The sequence below is a fragment of the Aspergillus vadensis genome, assembly GCF_003184925.1.
Source record: "Aspergillus vadensis CBS 113365 unplaced genomic scaffold BO88scaffold_22, whole genome shotgun sequence".
NCBI classification, from domain to species: domain Eukaryota; kingdom Fungi; phylum Ascomycota; class Eurotiomycetes; order Eurotiales; family Aspergillaceae; genus Aspergillus; species Aspergillus vadensis.
In genome coordinates this window covers 415,261-434,286 of record NW_020292060.1, presented here as the reverse complement: position 1 = coordinate 434,286, position 19,026 = coordinate 415,261, and the positions used below count along the sequence as shown (strand labels likewise).

The 19,026-nt window shown below is 49.7% G+C and overlaps 5 protein-coding genes across 5 annotated transcripts; 3 read left to right on the top strand and 2 right to left on the bottom strand.

The window, feature by feature from the left end:
* Positions 1 to 8,546: 8,546 nt before the first annotated feature.
* Positions 8,547 to 11,554, top strand: BO88DRAFT_417871 (mRNA-binding protein PUF3; the record flags this gene model as incomplete). The annotated part of the gene is made up of 4 exons (XM_025708322.1): positions 8,547 to 10,133; positions 10,189 to 10,467; positions 10,517 to 11,072; positions 11,124 to 11,554. 4 exons carry the CDS (start codon positions 8,547 to 8,549, stop codon positions 11,552 to 11,554), a joined length of 2,853 nt encoding a protein of 950 aa, XP_025559950.1.
* Positions 11,555 to 12,466: 912 nt separating this feature from the next.
* On the top strand, positions 12,467 to 13,357 carry cwc21 (U2-type spliceosomal complex subunit CWC21). The gene has a single exon (XM_025707330.1). It carries the CDS (start codon positions 12,483 to 12,485, stop codon positions 13,107 to 13,109), a length of 627 nt encoding a protein of 208 aa, XP_025559949.1. The 5' UTR covers positions 12,467 to 12,482; the 3' UTR covers positions 13,110 to 13,357.
* Positions 13,358 to 16,559: 3,202 nt separating this feature from the next.
* Positions 16,560 to 17,086, bottom strand: BO88DRAFT_125272 (ATP-dependent RNA helicase ECM16). The gene has a single exon (XM_025701353.1). It carries the CDS (start codon positions 17,014 to 17,016, stop codon positions 16,744 to 16,746), a length of 273 nt encoding a protein of 90 aa, XP_025559948.1. The 5' UTR covers positions 17,017 to 17,086; the 3' UTR covers positions 16,560 to 16,743.
* Positions 17,087 to 17,364: 278 nt separating this feature from the next.
* BO88DRAFT_428090 (proteasome assembly chaperone 3) lies at positions 17,365 to 17,886 on the top strand (the record flags this gene model as incomplete). The annotated part of the gene is made up of 2 exons (XM_025709060.1): positions 17,365 to 17,538; positions 17,590 to 17,886. The coding sequence occupies 2 exons, from the start codon at positions 17,365 to 17,367 to the stop codon at positions 17,884 to 17,886; spliced, it is 471 nt and encodes a 156-aa protein (XP_025559947.1).
* BO88DRAFT_469683 (uncharacterized protein) lies at positions 17,704 to 18,762 on the bottom strand (the record flags this gene model as incomplete). The annotated part of the gene is made up of 1 exon (XM_025711630.1): positions 17,704 to 18,762. A coding segment is annotated over one exon (816 nt), but the record flags the coding sequence as incomplete, so codon positions are not given.
* Positions 18,763 to 19,026: the final 264 nt, after the last annotated feature.

Sequence of the window (19,026 nt, the reverse complement as noted above, 5' to 3'; positions counted from 1 at the left end):
ACAAGGTCTCAGTGCCCCAAGGACCACAAGGCTAACAGTAGCACTTACTTGCAGTAGGGAGGGGTAAGACAATCTATCGACCGTCTAAACTATCTAGTTTGTTCTCCAGAACAGAGGACCCTTTTCGGCTTATTGTGAGAAGCCATTGGTGGCGACGCTTCTATTTTAACTTCTTCATGTCTTCGTCGAGGGAATGGAATGACGTTTTGGTTCGCCAAGCAATATCTTGCCAACCTGTTTGTGGTAACTTCCGAGAGTTGATTTGATGGTGGAGAAAACAGCCGATAGCCCGGGAAAACATCCAAACACAGCAAAAGCTCTGCTGGCACCAGCAAAGGACAACAACGTACCTGCCTACTTAGCAGTCAGCCGTTGGTCTCATCACATGTGATGAGATAGTCCATGCATCCGCTGATTCTACTGTAAGATCTTACGGGCGAACTGAGGTGTGTCTCTTTCACATGACATCAGAAACAACCTGTCATGTGCTAGTCAACTAATGCAGGGTCCATCTGTCACCGATGGTGAAACACAACGGACGGTTAGGCACCTCCGTATTCCATGCTTTGACAGCGGCCTATCCATATTCTGGATAGAGGATACCGCTCTTTCTTGCTATGGAAACTATCAGTATGTTTAGGCATATCGTAATGTAGTAGTATGTGGCGGATGGAAAACTCGAACTGGATTACCATAACCCCCTTGGCTTGTATCTGAGGTAACCATCGCCCATTCCCTGTTTAGAATATATAGTACACAACGGGAATGATTATCGTATGTGGTCAAAATGTGTCCTCGAGCTGACAGGCATGGATTCCACTTTAGCCTCATACGCCTAATTCAATCGAAGGCTCAGGAAAACCGAATACATATCACATGTCTCTATCACTACTATCTTCCCCACTATAAACATGATCACACCAAAATATATTTCCCCGAAAACATACTAGTAGCCAACCACAATATCATCTCCCCATACCCTCTCCCATGTCATCCACAAACTCCCCTCTCCCCCCCAAAAGACCATCAATTAAACCCATCAATCACTGGTAGCGAAAACCACACTCCTTAACAAAACCTCCCAAAACAACCCCCACAGCAACGTCCACTTATCTGTATATAGAACTGAAACAACATACATAATATGTCTGAGATCACTCAATCAACCATGCCGTTACTAAATATAAAACAAGCACTCGTTGGCCGACGCTCGCCACATTCCTGAAAGCGTCACCCCACCCCACATCTCTCCACTCCCGCTCTCTTCTGCAGAATACCAAGTTCACGTCGCAGCACCAGGTATCTGGTATCTCTGGTGATCTTGGTATGTCGATCGTTTGACTAGTCAGGGGTGGGCAATATACTAAGGGGATATATCTATGTTGTACAGTTTGTGTTGCGCCTCGGTTGCTGTGACTATTGTAGAGAGATAGATCTTGGAATGAGTCTATATTTAGGGATATTCGGTTCAACACGATTCTGTGGAATGATTCCATGGATATGTGGGATTTGACAGGCAGGGGAATTCCATCTGTCAGGTTGTTGCTGGGTAGAAGTCAGGGAAGTCCTGCCATGTAGGCCGGTTGTCTCATTTCTTGAGTAGTATGGCTGCATTAGCTATTGAGGGGGTAAGGACCATTAGGGAGCAGCTGTTTCTTGTGCGAAATGATACTCTGGGATATCCGGACTCCTTCTCGGTAGAAAGAAGGAGCCTGGATTAGTCTTCTACTTCTTCAGAGATATATACTCGTTGTAGTGGTTGTATATTTAATCCCAACACAAAATACTATACTATCCCTTGCCCCAACCAACGGGGATGCTTCAATTACTTCTCTTGCTGGTCTGCTCCAGTGTATGCATCAGATATACGAAAAGATCTCACCTAGTAGCCATGCTCAACGCTAGTCCTCCACACGTTATTATGCGGATGAATGAAGTTGCACACTCTCTTTCAATTAGCTTTGATTCTCTCCTTGCGGGTAAAGTCCACTGAATCTTAGTACACTGTTCAACACAATATATACACCGACGACATGTTATTGATAGTTCGAACAATATCTTGGGTGTATGTAAATCAGCACCAAAACAACATCAGTACAGGGAAGTAGTAGCAGACCACCGGCGACTGATATATAAAGACTAGCTTGGTAAAGAGCTCTAGAATAATTCTGGCACAACTAGATTTCTCTTCTCAAATAGTCCAAAGTCTTAAGAATACATGATCTTTGAGTTGGCGGGCTCTTGTCAGAGATATCAGAGTTGTGTATCTATCTATGACTTGTGACGCAAGCAGCGATTTAACTCGGAAGTTTAGTGTACTAGCTACGGGAGTTCTGATATTGAATAGTATATAAATCTACCCCTGGTTTATTTCCTACTATACTAGCCTTTCAAGCACCTTTGACCCCATTGCAGTTGTGTCCAGTAACGATGTGAAAGAACGCAAGGAGAATAAGAACCTTAGCGGGTAATTATCACATCTGCCTCTCACTATTTTTCTATAATATAACTGATGTTGGCGTTGTGGGTATACTACCTGATGGGTAGAACCTTGTATATATTTACGAGCCCACATCCCTTCTCTCAGAGCAGGACTTGAAGTATCGCGCAAGAAGAACATCTGAGAGTTGAAAGTGCCTGATCTTAACTAAGCACTGTCGTAATTACATATTGTCACCTAAGTTAATGGGGCGCTAAATCATATCTAGTACACATTGGTCCACACATATAGTAGTCGCTTTTAAGTTGGAAGCTTTGGGGAGACTTGAATCTTATATTGGATGTCTGGTGTAATCCTGCGCCTTCTATATGAAAGTGATGGCAGAGAACAGACGTGAGTTTATCATTCCCAAATATTATATATCAGTGACGAATACGTAGGAAGTTTGGTGGGTGTATTCTTCGAATGTCTGTTGAATACACGGATACCGATTGGCTAGAAACGAGCATCTTTGCGACTGCGCAGAAAGAACTCATCCTTGTTATATTTAATAGACCAGGCACTGTAATCGTACTTACTAAAACGATACGGCATTTGCATGATTTGGGGAAGAGATTGTCTGGTCTTCTTTGACTTCCCTAGATGTAAGGCGGCTGCCCGAAGCCTCTTCTGAGGAACGTTAGTGCTTTCAGAAACCGCTGGATATCGACGGAGATGATAACTGTGTTAAGGTATGACTTCTAAATGCTTGACAATTTCTTGCTCAAAGGTTCTGGCTTCATGTCATAGCTTAGCTGGTCTGTAACACAACCACGAGCGATGTATCTCAGAATAATATTTATCAATATGTTGTCGCTAACTGTGCATTGCCAATATTAACGTGTGTGTATAGAGAACATATTCACAAAACCGACCGCGATTGCAGCGTCGGCGATGTATCTCTCTAGGCTCTCAAAGGACTACGATCGGGCTATGTCTATAAAGGTGACGAACCGAGTCAGTTAAAGCTGTACCTGATAGCTAGATAGTTATAGCACTCTACCGGCGAGAAATAGTACCGCTTTTAGGTAGTGTTGCGGAATCAATGCCAGCATTATAGTAAGTAGAAAATGGATGTCAACTCGACGCTACAATCAAGGGAAGGTAACGTGATGGCCGTTAGAACCAATACTTTGCTCTGCCAAGATAATATTGCGTTCTGAGTTTCTCAGATAGTTGGCACCCCTTGACTTGAAAGCGCATGTCATCTTTGCCGGTTCGCAAGCCTTGACAAAAGGCTGCCGCGTGTGGCTTTGTCCCAGAATCGGCGGCAAGTCAGCGGTGGCTAGCGTTAGCAACGCCCGCCACTTCATAGGAGGCCCTCTCAGAGCTCACTCCTAGCAGTTGATTCATGCAGAGGTGGGTGTAGACTGACTCGTTGAATCCATAATGGTTCATTACCGCAGTCTACATGGATACGATCTTGTTTAGAATTATCTTGGGTAAACCAGCGAAATGACTGCATAAATGTAGAACCGTTAGCATATGTGGCAGGGATTGTCTCGAGAAACCAACAACTCGAGTTCAACTGGTGCAAAAGTGTTAAAATATTTGGGGTTGTCCCCCTTTCAGCCTTAGAGACACGGCATCTCCCTCGAGGACATGCAAGGGCAGACGATAGTCTGATGTACAGACAGGAACAACCGAGACATGTCTCAGCCTGACGTGGGGTATGTGAGAACCAACGCGGATGTTAGTATCTGACAGCAAGGCATAGTGACGTGGTACTAGCAAACACGTTGAGGTCGTGGGACATGATTGTGCTGGTTGATGGGGAAGGTTTTCATGGTTGACCAGCCGCGCTACAAACCTTCCTTTACCCCAGCGGGATAGAAACGTGTTGAGCGGAACTTAGTGGATGTGACTCATAGCAATCAGTATGACAGCATCGATAGGATTTATTATTCCGCTCGACAGGTGTTCTCCGTCCACGGAACTCTCTGGCTTAACAAGTTTAATCGCCCACTTGGATGGCGACACGACGGCACGTGTTATATTTCATGCATGTGGCATGATGATGACTACTGTATCTGGCACTGTCATAAGAGCAGAACACTCCTGGTGCTAGTGCCTCGCAGGCCGTATCCGTGGACACCTTGGGGGCTGAGATGCACTAGCCTCTCGAGCATCCAGAAGTAGGAGAGACACGAGAGCGCCAAATGTACGGAGTACTGACAATGCTGTTATCATGAAGCATATATCACGAATACGTCGTGCTTGCCATGACATGCGCGTCGGAGTCCGGTCCCACAGCAATTCCCAGTCATGGCATGGATCTGCAATCCTTGTACGGGGTTGTGGATTGCTGGGTCAGAAAGGAGGACGCCAGGAATGGTTGGAAATAATTCCCGCTCAACTCCCCACGATTCCAGTCTTTCTTTTCTTCGGTTGGTGGTGTGTATTGCTTTCCCTGTTTAGTCCACTTCACAAAAAGAACGGTTAATGTCCTGGAAACGAAGAACTAGCGGGGTGCCACTAGTTGATGTGCATGCAAGGCAAAAGAGTTGTATGCGGATGGCCTCTTGCAACGGCCCGCTTTGCCTCTTTATCGTTCATTATATGGGCATGTTTCGCAATCAATCGCATCGCTCATCGATGATAAGGTCATTTTCTCGGAGTCGACTCAGGCTACACCACAAACATACATGCATGCCATGCGAAACCCCAGATGGCAATCCGTGATAAAGCAAAAATGGCCGGCAATGTGAGCTACGTACAGAATAACAACCCCTGTCTTCCGCGGCCATTGTACAGGCAGGGCGGATGAAACCTAATTCGCTGTGATTGTGTCCTACTGGGATGCAAGGGATACTCCAGAAGGCCCGCCGAGCTAAGTTGTTAGCCATGCGTGCTTCTACTACCTAAGGTTGGCATAGAGGGAGAAACCGAAGAGTGTGCTAAGCAATGGACTTTCAAATATCTAGGCGGGAAAACATAGTCGATATTGGGATATTCGGAGTGTTGCTGTGCCTACTGGGGTTGAAGTAGTTGGCAAATTTGAACCCAAGGCCACTAAGGCATGCATCCTGGAAGGGATAGCACACAAGTTGGTAGCATTTGCGCCATACTGATAATGGTAGAGGTAGTTATCTGTTGGTTTTAGGGCGGGCATATGGTCGCTGCAGGACTCATGTTGTCATGGTCATGCAACGAGTTGATTGTAAGTCTGGGGGCTTGCATGTATAGTAAGTAGTAAGGATCATATTATGGGACTATTATGGAATCCAGGATGATGATAAGCACTAGTTACTACAGGTGCAGTGGGCAGTGGCTCATGGTAGTAGTAAGACTCCTATTTCAACCACGCCCGGTGATGATCGAATTAATCGTACAGTTTAACATCCCGCCCCTACGTAGGGATAAATAAGTGAATGATAGCGTAGGTAATTTATCACGGACCTCACCAGGCCATTGTTTAGTACTGTTGGCGAGGATAAACTCTGATTCATCACCAGAAAACAAGCTAGTTTAGTGGATCCGATCGGTCGGGCTGGAGCGCAACTTAACCTTTACCGCAAATCTTCAATGGGAGCCGTGGCCCGTGATTATCCAAGGGACGGTCAAATGAGAATTCGGAACCTCTGGAATTATCCCCAGATGCTACCCCGCTTCGATCATCGTCAGCATCGGAAGAGTCTGGAAGCCAGAGGTGGTCAGTTGGCCAGCAGATGAGTCAAGCCATTTTGACAGAGTTGGCTAGGAAGTCATGTCCGATGAGGCTGAGTTAGTAGTAGTAGCAAGTAGTCGACAATGACAGCTTCTCGGACGTTCCAAAGATATTCCAGACCATGGTCCGTCATCTCGCCGATGGAGGACGTGATCAGCCAACATTTAAGAAACCGATATAATGAAGAATAATCTATTACGCAACAGCGAGGGGTAGATTAGCAGATGAGTATGTCGAAAAGGTTAGAGGGTGAATTTTGTAGCGGTCAACCAGAGATGCCTGCTGTTGAGTGGATGTCTCCGATGTGGTTCGTGAAACCATGATTTCCCAAAGAAGAACTACTGAGAGAGGAGAGACCCGGGTCGGAAAGGGATTCCAGAGAGTTAGGGGACGGTCGCATATCAGTGGATGGAAGTATATTTGTAGCGTAAGTAAGTATCTAGTACTAAATACTAAGCTCACAGTGATGGCAGCGACCGATCAGAGAAGGAGAAAAACAGCCCTAAGAGGAAGAGGGAGGGGCCGCCTAGATTGAAGCCTAAAAAAGAAGCGGCGGGAACGAATTTGGGTGGCCCCAGATCCAGTTGTGTATCAGACGGGGCCTGGTGGGCAGAGCGATACGCCCGGTACCTGCCCAGCAGCGGCGATGGCCGTATGCCTGCCAAGTACCTGAGCGGATCGACAGATCGTCTGGTATTGTCATCGGCGGTAAGATTACCGATGGGCGCCAAAAGAATCGGTCGTTTGCCGCAAGACACGCAGCATCTTTTTTCCAGCTTGACCTGCCCAGCTTATCTATCATCTCCAATCCTCATCCTCGAATCAATCCTGCGCCCTGCCAGAAAAGAGGTCCGTTGGTGATTCTTTTTTCCCCTTCTTCTCACTGTCCTTGAAGCTTGCAGGATTTCCCCCCTGTTCCTTCATCTGGATTTCCTCTCGCCTTTTTCTTTTTTTCTTTTCTTCTTTCCCTCATCATCTCTTCTTTTTTTTTTTACACCACCCCTCTCCTCATCTCTCCCTTGTCATTCTTCTCGCAAATCTGGGGGACCTTTTAGGGTGCTTCTTTTTTGTGCTACCAATCTTGGTCTTTTCTCTCACATTGACTAGACCAGACCCTTTTTGATTTTCTTTCCCGTTTTCCTTAATTTGATTAAATAACCTTTTTTCCCCCATTTCCCTGCTTTATTTCGACCGTCACTCTCAACAAACCTTTTTAAACTTTTTCCTCTTTTATATTTTTATATTTTCCTTTTTTAAACCTCCTCATTTCATCATTTGATCGTTTTCTTCCCTCGCGCTCTGTCATCATATTATCTCTACTCTTCGGTCATTTATTGTCGTTATTCCCTCCCTCCCCTCCACCCTTCCAAACTTTCGCCATCCAGCGCCCAGTGGTGGAGGCCGAACCGAACCTGCGACAAAAGGATAAAAGGCCTGACTGATCTGCTCGGAACCACTTCGGGTGTCATGCTTGCGCTTGTCTGTGTCACAGCTGAAATATATTAATGCTGGGCCTTGTCTCTCGTCCACATTCCCATCCTTCGACCCTCCACTAATCACGTCTTTTTTTGCGCAACAAGCACATTCTCCGCCCATACCAACTGCACCCTCTTTCTAACCCTTTGTCCCTCCCCCCCCCCCTTGCCGCTGCGATTCGTCCGAGCTCCTAACGTCTCTGTCTGATTAAACGAACAACCCCCCGTGTGGGCCATCCCTCCCTTTGCCTTCAAAGGGCACATGAGGGCGATCTGCAAGATTCGAACTTCCTGGAGCATGCACGGAGCATAGTAACGTCGCAATACTTTCTGGCGATTTCGATCTACGGCTACCTGCTGGACCGTGGGTGGACAAAGCAAACCGCTTTTTATCAAGCTCTTGTCACCTTGCGTTGTTGACGGCCTCCCTCCCTCCTTCCTCCGCCTAGCATTTCTCGCCTGCCACGCTACTTCTCCCTTTCGTGCCCCCCTTCGATCCCTGTATAATTTGTACAGCGCCTGACCGCGTCTATTCTGGACCCGATCCAAATCCTATTCTTCGGCAACGTCTTCGCTGCCGCCCTATCTCTCCTCTATCCCTTTCCTTTGGTGTCCTGATTCTTCGCTCCTTTGTAAGTTTACACCTCATCTAACAGTTCGCAACTGGCTTCAGGTGCTTTGATCTCCAGTCTGATCGGATGGCTGACTCGTGCAGTTCGGTATTCACCAGTCACCTCGTGCCTCGATCCCTGCCATTACGGGTCGTATAATTATCCATATCACTTCAGCCTCATTGTCATCTAGTGTATTAGGAACGATAGTGCAGGGATAACGACGTCATACAACACCCTTGCAGTCGGCTACGAACGACTATTCATACGGTGAACATTTACGGTGTGGTTCATATCGACGGGGAGGATTCAGAATGGCTTCCAACCAGAATTCAGTTCATAATGTACGTGGTGTCCGGACAAGTGGCCAGTGGACTGGCTCATTGACTCCTACACAGGTTCGTTCAAGTCGGTCGGGGAATATGACTTCATCGGGGTTTAATGGTGAGAGGACGCGAGGAGCTCCGTCAAGTATGGGGACAGGCTTCGGTGGTGGAAACGGAAACTGGAATGGCAGTATATGGGCAAGCGGTTTGGATGGTATGCAGCTCCTTGGACAGTTGTCTACTTGGGAAATTGCCGCTGACATGGACATTACAGACCAGCACACCGTGGAGAATGCTTTCGAGGGCAAGGCTGGGTCAAGCTCTTTGCTCTCGTCTTCCGAATCCGATGGATGGAATAGCCGTCCTAACCTCCCATGGACTACGATCAACACATCGGCGGCCACCTTGTCGCGAGCTCCGAATAGCGGCATGACTACATCTCCCGTACAAACACGCGCCAATGAGCGCAGCGCGGGTGGTATTCCTGATAGTACCGACTCTTCTTCATATTTTGCCCTGCCCAAGTCGGGGATTGGATCAAGTGGTGGTGCTGGACATAAAGCTTACCTGAGCACCGGGTCGGATGGCATCTCACCGTCTGGTGAGGGCATGAGCCTTGGCAATTTCGGAATGAGAAACGGTGATAGCAGGCGGCAGGTTAACCCTTCTGCCTTTGGCGGCAGCCCTGTGGGATCTGGGTTCCCTATCAAGACAGGGTTCACGAGTCCACTAGACAATCAAAGATCCGATGATGTGACCACGTCGATGGGCATGTCAACCCTGCAGTCTGCTCTACCCGATTACATGACGCAGCACATGGGCCGCAACTCATATTCCCATACTGCGCATAACTCGGCTTCCTTCGCACCACAACGACCATCTCACTCCACCTACCCGTCGTTCCACTCCGAGAGCCAGGGCTACGAGGGGCGGTCTGGTAGTGGCTCCGTCGATCTTGGCTCTGGTTTTAACAAGCTGCAACTGAACGAGGGCAATTTCGCGGGACATCCGGCCCTTAATCGTCCAGCGTACTTACCACACAAATCGTATGATGCCAGTCTGACGCGCTTGAAATATCAGAACGGTGGTGACGAGGGCGAGTACCAACTTCCGCCCGGTTATGGTAACGAAGGTGTTCCGACAGAGCTACCATTGGGATACCAGCCGAGTAGATCTCGTGTCCAGGACACAAACCCGATATCTCCTACTGAGTATCGCATTGACAGCCCCTTCTATGCCCAGGATAATGGCGCACACTTTCGGACCGGTTCCGCAGGTCAAGTGACTGGCAATGCAGCTGTCCTGCTGGAGCAGAAGCTACGAGCCGACCAGGAGCTGTCACAGCAGGCAGTCAATCCACTGCACAGGGTCCAAATTCCTCCTGCTTATGATCTTGCGGGTTACCAAGCACAGAGACTCAACGCCCTCTCGTTTTACCATCCTGTCGCCCAGATTGGCGCAGCAGCCCTTGTCTCTCGGGGTCATCGTGACCATGATCCGTCACAAGTGGTCAGGAGTCCAGTGCTAGAGGAGTTCAGGGCTCAAAACAAGGGGAACAAGCGCTACGAGCTGAAGGTGAGTAATGGTCAGGTCGGGTCTCGGGAAGAGTATGTTGCTAATTTCGAGTCAGGATATCTATGGGCACATCGTGGAATTCAGTGGCGACCAGCACGGGTCGCGCTTCATTCAACAGAAGCTAGAGACGGCCAACAGCGATGAGAAGGAACAGGTGTTCCGCGAGATCCAGTCCAACAGCTTGCAGTTGATGACGGATGTGTTCGGCAACTACGTTGTTCAGAAGCTCTTTGAACACGGAAACCAGACCCAGAAGAAGATCTTGGCAAACCAGATGAAGGGACACATCTTGTCCCTGTCTACCCAAATGTACGGGTGCCGCGTGGTGCAAAAGGTAAGTGTCTTCTGCTCGGCTCCCAATACGAAATACTAATCTGCGACAGGCATTGGAACACATCCTCACCGATCAGCAAGCATCAATGGTCAAAGAACTGGAGACCCAAGTGATTCGCTGTGTTCGGGACCAGAACGGCAATCATGTCATCCAGAAGGCCATCGAGAGAGTCCCGTCTCAATATGTCCAGTTTATCATAAATGCCTTCAAGGGCCAAGTTGAGCGACTGGCTACACACCCATATGGGTGCCGTGTCATTCAGCGCATGCTGGAGCACTGCGAGGAAGTGGACCGGGAGTCTATCTTGGGTGAACTGCATGCCTGCACGTCAAAGTTGATCACGGACCAGTTTGGCAACTATGTCATCCAGCATGTCATCGAGAATGGTGAAGATAAAGACCGGTCTCGCATGATCGCAGTGGTGATGTCGCAACTCTTGACTTACTCCAAGCACAAGTTCGCCAGCAATGTGGTCGAGAAGAGCATTGAATACGGCGAGGAGTCTCAACGTCGGCAGATGATTAGCACGCTGACGAGTGTCAACGAGCGCGGCGACAGCCCCTTGATCAGCCTCATGCGTGATCAGTACGGCAACTATGTGATCCGTAAGTTGCATTCCAAGCCGCCCATATTATGACTACTAACTTCCGTTATAGAAAAGATCCTTGGACAGCTGGAGGACACGTCCGAAGAGAAGTACAGTCTGGCCGTACGCATCCAGCCGATGCTTGATCAATTGAAGAAGTTCAGTTATGGCAAGCAGATCGTGGCGATTGAAAAGCTGATTGGGGGGGTCATGCCACCCGCCGGCGCTCCCCTGGCCCACGCAGCCACATCGACGACGCCTCCCAACTCGCACAAGTCCTCCCCCCAGCCTTCCAAAAGGGCTGTGAATGGTGTCGAGAACTGCCGTGCTCCTGTGGTTGGCGCCGCTCCCCCGACCCCGCCTCCCACCGATACGCAGAGCAATGCTGATGGATCCTCGGAATCTAAGCATACGGCGAAAAGCACGGTGACGCCCTTGGCGGAATGCGAGTCGGCCAACCCGGTCACCAGCGACTCTGTCGAAGTCACTGGCAGCACCTAGGCCTGTTACGTTCCGAACGTTATTCTTACTTCTTATGAAATATATCTTTATAACTGGTCACGCACATTCTCCCAACTTGCTTCTAATACTTGGGGATATACATATTATGGGCGTGGAAGAGGCTTAGAAGCGCGGAGCTTCATTACCTTCATGCCCAGCTTCATGGCTTTATGGCGCTACAACGAGGGTGACGGCGGAAACTGATGTCTTTTTTCTATTATTACATTGCTTTCAATTTTCGCCTCCAGCCCTCCTTTCACTTCTTGATACTTTTTTTCTACCCCTCTACCCATTTAATTGCTTGTCGATGTATTCCCCTTCTTCTGTTACTCTGAAGTTCGACGTCATGAAAATGAGGACATGCCTCCATAGCTTATCAATGTTTTCTGTTTCTCTTTGTCCACACACACACACACACGAGGGGCCGGCGTCTTTATTGGTGAATAATGGGTTCATGGGACATCGCGCTTGATTTTCCTCGATGGGTTACAAAACGGGACCTTGGACATGGACATATGGGAGACCTGGAAATAGGGAGAATATAAGGGATGCCTAGAGTATGTAGAGGCCTTGCTGTCTCGGTATACAGACGATCAAAATGAAAAGCATTGCTGTTGCTGATTCAACCATCGCAATCGTGTTTGTAGTCCTAGGAATTAGAGCAATCTAACGTAACTAACCTCCAACTTTGATCTCCCTCCACTCCTGTCTTATCAGTCCCTTATCTTCACGTGACACGAAGCTCCCTCCATGGCCGCATGACTCGCCGATCCAGACCTTCGCCTCTCCAGCAGCAATAATATCTACCATCCTCAACCACCATACACCCACCTTCCACACCAATACACCAACCCTCACCCACCCACCACTAAACACCACATCTCAAGAACCAGACAAACAAAAGAGAAAACAAAGCAAAACAACCAAAATGTCCTCCAACGTCGGCCTCTCCACTCCCCGAGGCAGCGGCACCTCCGGCTACGTGCAACGCAACTTCGCATTCATGAAGCCGCGCAACGCCGGATACGGCGCGCCCTACCCACCCGTCAGCGGCGCGAACTCCTCGGACCACCCGTTAGACAAGCCCTTCAAACAGCGACAACCCGACAAGCAGATCCTGGAACATGATCGGCGGCGCTTAATCGAAGTGAAGGTTATGGAGGAGAGGGAGAGGTTGGAGGAGGAGAATGAGAGGATTGAGGAGGAGAGATCTAAGAAGAAGGGATCTAAGAAGGAGGAGGTGAAGAAGGAGGAGGGTGAAGAGGATGAGGATGAGGGTGAAGAGAAGGTGTTGACGGAGGAGGAGATTGATGAGAGGTGTGAGGCGCTGAGGAAGAGGTTGGTTAAAGAGATGGAGGAGGAGAGGGAACGTGCAGAGAAAAATGGAGGAGATGGGAATGGTGGTGGTGCAGGGAGACGCGGTCGTAGGGCGTGGGATTTGCCGCCTAAGGAGAGACGCCAGTTTAAGAGTTATCAGGTGCATGAGTTGGCGGAGGCGAAGATTGAGGAGAGTGAGAGGTTGAGGAGGGCGTTGGGGATTAAGGAGGAGAAATAGTTGTTTTCTTTTTCTTTGACTTTTACTTTTACTTTCATTGTTTGTGGTTGAGTGCATGTGGGTGGGTATCATGATTCTCTGTCTATTACTTCAAGGTGTTAGTGGTTGGTATGGGTGCTGGTTACGTTTTTATTATTGTTATGGCTACGGCAGATTCATCCCCTCTATACATTGGGGCAAGCAGATTATTTGCATCATCATCACTTTTGTAAAATTGTAAGCGTCTGGTATATATATATACATTATGCGACAAATTTTTCTATCACCCATCCCTCCTTCGCATCCTTCCTCTGGATGACCTTCTTGGCTGGTAGCGGCCACCGCGCTCCGCCGGCCTCACCTACCAACGACGGGATCACCCAGCATGATCGCCGTTGAGGGATACCTTCTATCAACTCCGTCTTGCCAATGGGCTTGCCGTACTCAATCAGCGGCGTTCCATGTGCCAGCGCAGACAGCTGTAGTCCGCTGGGTGTAGCGAGGGGATACATCCGAATCTTAGGGGTCTGGTCTGCAGATACAATGGAGGGCGACGATTGTTGGAGATGCGAGTAGACGATGTACTGGGGCATCTCCTTAGCGGAGAGCTGCGCAATGACAGACGACGGGTGCACATAGACAACCTTTTCGTCCAGCTCCAAGCCGGGTCCGTCACGAGACCTCATCAGCGTGAAGTAGGGAACATCAATGGCTCGCTTGGGGGTACGGTGCATCTCAGGCGGGACGGGCGCCAGGTCCGCGCGGAGAGCAACATTGTCGATGAACCCGGCCGTGATGATCTGCTTGATGGCCTTGACCTGCTTCTCGGTCGGTTCGGGCAAGCGTGCCTGATAGGCCTGGACCAAGCCCGGGTTGTTGCTGCGCACGATGTCTGTCAGCTGGCGGCGGAGCTGCGTGGCTTCCTTGAAGGCCTTTGCGCGCAGGAACATCTTGTCGCAGAACGCATCGCCGTCGGAGGCGTATCCGTAGGCGCAAATTGCCGATAGGTACTTCAGTGCGTCGGATGTGTCATCGTGCTTGCTGAAAAGACGGTGGACCCGAGCGTAGTCCTTGTGGCGCTGCTCCCGAGCAGTGTCTTCGAGACGGTCCGCGTTCGTGTATACACCGTTGCGCTCGTTGTCGTCCTTCGCTGGTGTAGGATCGATCTGGTTCTCCGGGACAAACAGATCGCCGACTGCGAGGGCGGAAACAAGTGCGATGACGTACGGCATACAGCCGTGCTGGTGGCCAACGTACAGCATCTTGCCGAACCGGGGAGACAGAGGGTATGTAGATAGGCGGTTACCTATTTGCGTGATCTGGCCTTCAGATGTGAGCGCACCCAGGTTCTTGAGGAGCTTTTCAGCCTTGGCTAGACCCTCGCGGCTGGGAGGTGTAGGGAATGGGAAGTTGATGACATTGTGGAGTCCCATGCTCTTCATCTGAAGTACGACACCCTCGATCGGCGTCCGCAGAATCTCCGGGTCAGTGTATTCGGCGAACTCGTTCTCGTAAATTGCCGAAGAGTACAGACGGTAGCAATGACCAGGTCCAGTTCTACCAGCACGTCCAGCTCGCTGGTTGGCACTGGCCTTGCTGATCCATTCAATTTGGAACTTCTGGACACCTGTTGCGAGATCGTACTGCTTCTCCTTTGCTCTACCACAGTCAAACACGTACTTTATGCCTGGGATTGTAAGACTTGTCTCAGCCACGTTGGTGGCTAAGACAATAAGTCGGGAGCCTTCCGGCGGGGGTTCGAAAACCCTAAGTTGCTCCTTGGTAGGAAGCTGAGAGTACAATGGGAGCACGTGGACTCGCGTCGTCGAACTCATGGCCTCTTCACCCAGATCAAACTCATCCTCATCCTCCTCGGGTTCATCCATTCCAGTGATTTCGTAATCACTCTCGTCATCTTCCTGGTTACCAGCAAGTGACAAATCAGTACCGCCGATCTCAAGATCTTCCGCCTCCAGGGGTGCATCGTTGGCAGAGATCTGGACCTTGGCTTGAGTGGCTTCGCCGCGCTGGGTGGGTTTGAAGGCCTGCTTCAAACGCTTGGACAGCTGTCGGATTTCGTTCTGTCCGGTCATGAACACAAGCATCCCGCCCGGAGGCAGCTTGCGGTGACCTCTCGACACCTTGCGGAATGCCTCTTCGATATAATCGCGGTTGGTACGTCGGGAGAAGTGGATGGTGACAGGGTACTGGCGACCTTGTGCCTGAACCAAAGGAGGCGGTCCTTGACGGAAGAGGTTCGGGTTTTGCGTAAAATCGGAGATGCGCAGGGTGGCAGACATAACTACGAGCTTCAGAGGCTTGACGGACGGGTCTTCCTCCTGCATAGCCTTCCGCAAGTCAACAATGCGGCTGACCATTCCGATGAGAATATCGGTGTTGACGCTCCGTTCGTGGGCTTCATCAATCACAATGACCGAATACTTGCTAAGGGAAAAGTCTTCGGCAATTTCGCGGATGAGGATACCGTCGGTCATGAACTTGATTGCGGTCTTGCTGGATGCCGTACTCTCAAATCGAATCTGGTAGGAGACTTGGTCGGAGAATTCGCCCAGCTCTTCGCCTACACGCTTCGCCATACTGACTGCTGCGACTCGGCGCGGTTGAGTTACTCCGATCATGCCTGGATTGGGGCTGTTGGGGTTGCCATAGCCCGCTTCGAAGAGAAACTGGGGAAGCTGGGTTGTCTTTCCGGAACCAGTAGCACCCCATATCACGATGGATGAGTTATTGTAGATTGCTTCCATGATCTTCTGTTCCTCGCCAACAACCGGCAGTCCCAAGCGTGCATTTTGTATTTCCTCTGACCGGTTGACCTGGACACTAAAGGCTTTCCGATTGGGATCCCCCGTAGTGACCTGAAGTTCCAAGGGCAATGGTTCCTCCTCGGCAACGGTGTTCCTGACTGGCTTCTTGCGTTCTGGAATGAACGCCTGCTCCTCGACGACTGGAACAGTGGTAGGCTTGAAACCGATAGCATCATTGATCTGCTGTCTGGCCCAAGATTTGAAGGCGGATTGTCGAGGTTGGCCCACTTTGTGCTTCTCTTCCTCTTCGCCTTCTTCGTCGTCATCTTCCTCACTATCTTCATCGTCTTCCTCGCTATCATCCTCATCTTCGTCCTCATCGCCCTCACCATCACTGCCGCTTCCGTCACTTGAGCCATCGGACGATGTTCCCTCTGAATCTTTATCTTCGCCCTCTTCGGACTCCTCGTCTTCGTCTTGATCCTCATCTGAGCCAAATCCTTCCCACGGCACTTCCGGCATCGTGATGGTTATCTCTGGTTTCTTTGCAACCTGCTTTCGCTTCTTGAGAACGGGAAACCCATCCGGACCGAGTTCCAGAGGGCGCTTCAACCCGATACCGGTCGCTGGGTTCTCTGCGGGCTTTTGCGCGGGGGCTTCAGATTTAAATTCGCTAATAGTGGTCTTCGATTGGGGCAACGAATCGTCCGAATCGTCGTCCGAAAAGTCTAGGTCCTGATCATGGCGCGAGTCGTGATCCGCGGTTCTAGATACGGCCGGTACTTCATCTTGTCGCTTGCGCTTTCCTAATTCCTTGGAGCTCTGGAGGGCCGAGGTATCAACCTTGGATTGCGCGAGCTTTTTAAGCAGCTCGAGATTCTCTTCTTTCTTCAGCTTGTTTTCCTGTACAAAGTGTTAGACATAACGATAGAGGATGGCCAATATAGAGGCGCACGCACGATATACTTGTCCAAGCGCTTCTGCTTCTTGGAAGAAACCTGAGCGTGCTGTGCTCGCAATTCTTCCTTTAGCTTCTGCCGTTTGGCCTCCTTCTCATCCTTAGAGACGGGCGCAAGTTCGGCAACATTGGTGTCTACCGGAGCGGTTGTTGCCTCCCTTTGCTTGTGCTTTTGCTTTCGCTGGCGGGGGACAAACTTGGGCATGATCACTAGACTTGACCCTTTGTCTTGATTGCAAGACAAAGTTAACCACGTCCCAGACTGAAAGTAAAAGTGAGGAGCGATAAGAGAGTGCCGTGAAAAAAATCAGGCGGCGGCCACATTCTGCCCGCAAAGCGGTGAGTATAGCCTCACCGCCTGGAATGTACTTCACGGCCAGTCACCCCTCTTCACTCTTCTCTCTCCTCTTCTTCTGCTTCATCGCGTTTCCTTGTGTTTATCACAGTGTTATTGTTTTATTCTTATCTTTTTTTTTATCATCCTAAGAAGGAAACTTGTGCATCTCATTGCTTGTCAGGGTATCTCTTAACTTAAATCACATCAAAAACAACCATGGATAGTGAACCTTTTGACATCAACCAACTCCAGGATCTAAACCTGCCCTACCCCGCAGTCACCAAGCAGGTTGTGGGAGATATCAAGGGTATCCAGACAAATGTCACCTTGATCAAATTCAGTGATAGGATTCTAATCACTATTTCACAGAAAGGCCGACTAGGACATTGGGTTAGTCAATAATCATGCCATGCTATTCTCATCTCAACTAACCTACTTCAGCTGCACGTGCCACTTGAGAACAAAAACCCAGGAACAGAGGGCTTTCACACCATCTCCGAGCCTGCTGAGGACAGTCTTCTTCCTATTGGCAATCTGACTGCCACGTCACTCCTCGGTGGCCGGGCTCCTGGACATGAAGTAGTTGGTCAGCTTTATGCTCGTCAAATCGCCAGTGCCATTGTCACCAAGACGCCCAATGAGAAACGTATGCTCGTTTTGGGGCTTGGGCTTGAAACTGCCGACGCGGATCGAGATGTTTTCTTTGCCGTCATTGACCTTGTGCTGCAATGCATCTAACGAGCCAATAAGGTGGCCCAATGACATGACCAACTCTATGCCAGGAACTACCACTTACACTTACCGAACTATATCCTCAGCATCATCCCTACGTCGCATGAGCTGCACGCACGGGTCCTGCCTCGCGAGTATTAGGTTGGTGAGACGTCTTCGCTCCATTCTAGTGAAGCCCACGAATATCAGTCTTCCAAGGACCGTGAAGGCCCCACTGAACAGAGCCTGGACCAAATCGTTCTCGTCAAAACCGGGGATTTTCCAATTTTCAGTGACAGCGACGGTCAGATCATAGACACGCAAGGGCCCCTCCATTCTCAAAGTGGTAATGAAGAGCGCAAACCCCCAGCGACGTCGAACTGCCGTCTCATGGTTCTTGTCACCAAGTGAAAGCACAAGCGATCCAAACGTTCTTTCTTTGTCGCACTCAATATCGAGACAGATGAACCCTCTACGCTTATAAATGCATCGATCCAGCTTCAAAGGGACGCTTTTGAGGTAATGCGCGGTAGAGCCTCCGTACTCCTTGAGGACAAGCCTGCTGTATGCAAGCGAATAGAAGAAGACCAGCAAGGCTTCATGGAAGATCTGATGTGAGGTCAGGAGGATAGCGAGGCTCGTTGTCGTCTGTGCGAATTCCTCCAGCTCCACGGCACTCCAGTTGTGCGGGAACAGGCATTCCCATATTTTTAGTCTGACTTCCAGGGGGAGACGGTACAGAAGACACGTCGACATTGGCTGTGGGTCAAACCGGGCTACTTTCAGCATCTTAGTGATCTGTTCATCGGCTACCTCATGGTACTTCGGCTGTTTGTCATGTTCTTTGAAATCACTAACAGCCCCCGACTTTTTGTCGTACAAGGGCTTGACAAAACGAACTACTGGTCTTGTCGGCGTCCGATGTCAGCAGCGAACAAAGTCCGAGATCGAAAACAAGACGAGCACGACTTACCCACGATTGCTGGGGTCATGGCGATTGTGCTCTTGCAGCAGACTTTGATACGAGCCTTGGCTCTCAAGAGCTCCTGGCGGAACCACTCCCGCCATGTCATCAGATGAACGAAGATGCGCGGGATGTTTGGAGATGTTGTTTGATTTTAGATCAAGCAGCAAACTTGAGGTCAAAGCTAGATGCAAATATTGGCA

Bases quoted from the DNA above. Each gene is read 5' to 3' on its own strand.
- cwc21 (XM_025707330.1), top strand. From the start codon at position 12,483: ATGTCCTCCAACGTCGGCCTCTCCACTCCCCGAGGCAGCGGCACCTCC.
- BO88DRAFT_125272 (XM_025701353.1), bottom strand. From the start codon at position 17,016: ATGCCCAAGTTTGTCCCCCGCCAGCGAAAGCAAAAGCACAAGCAAAGG.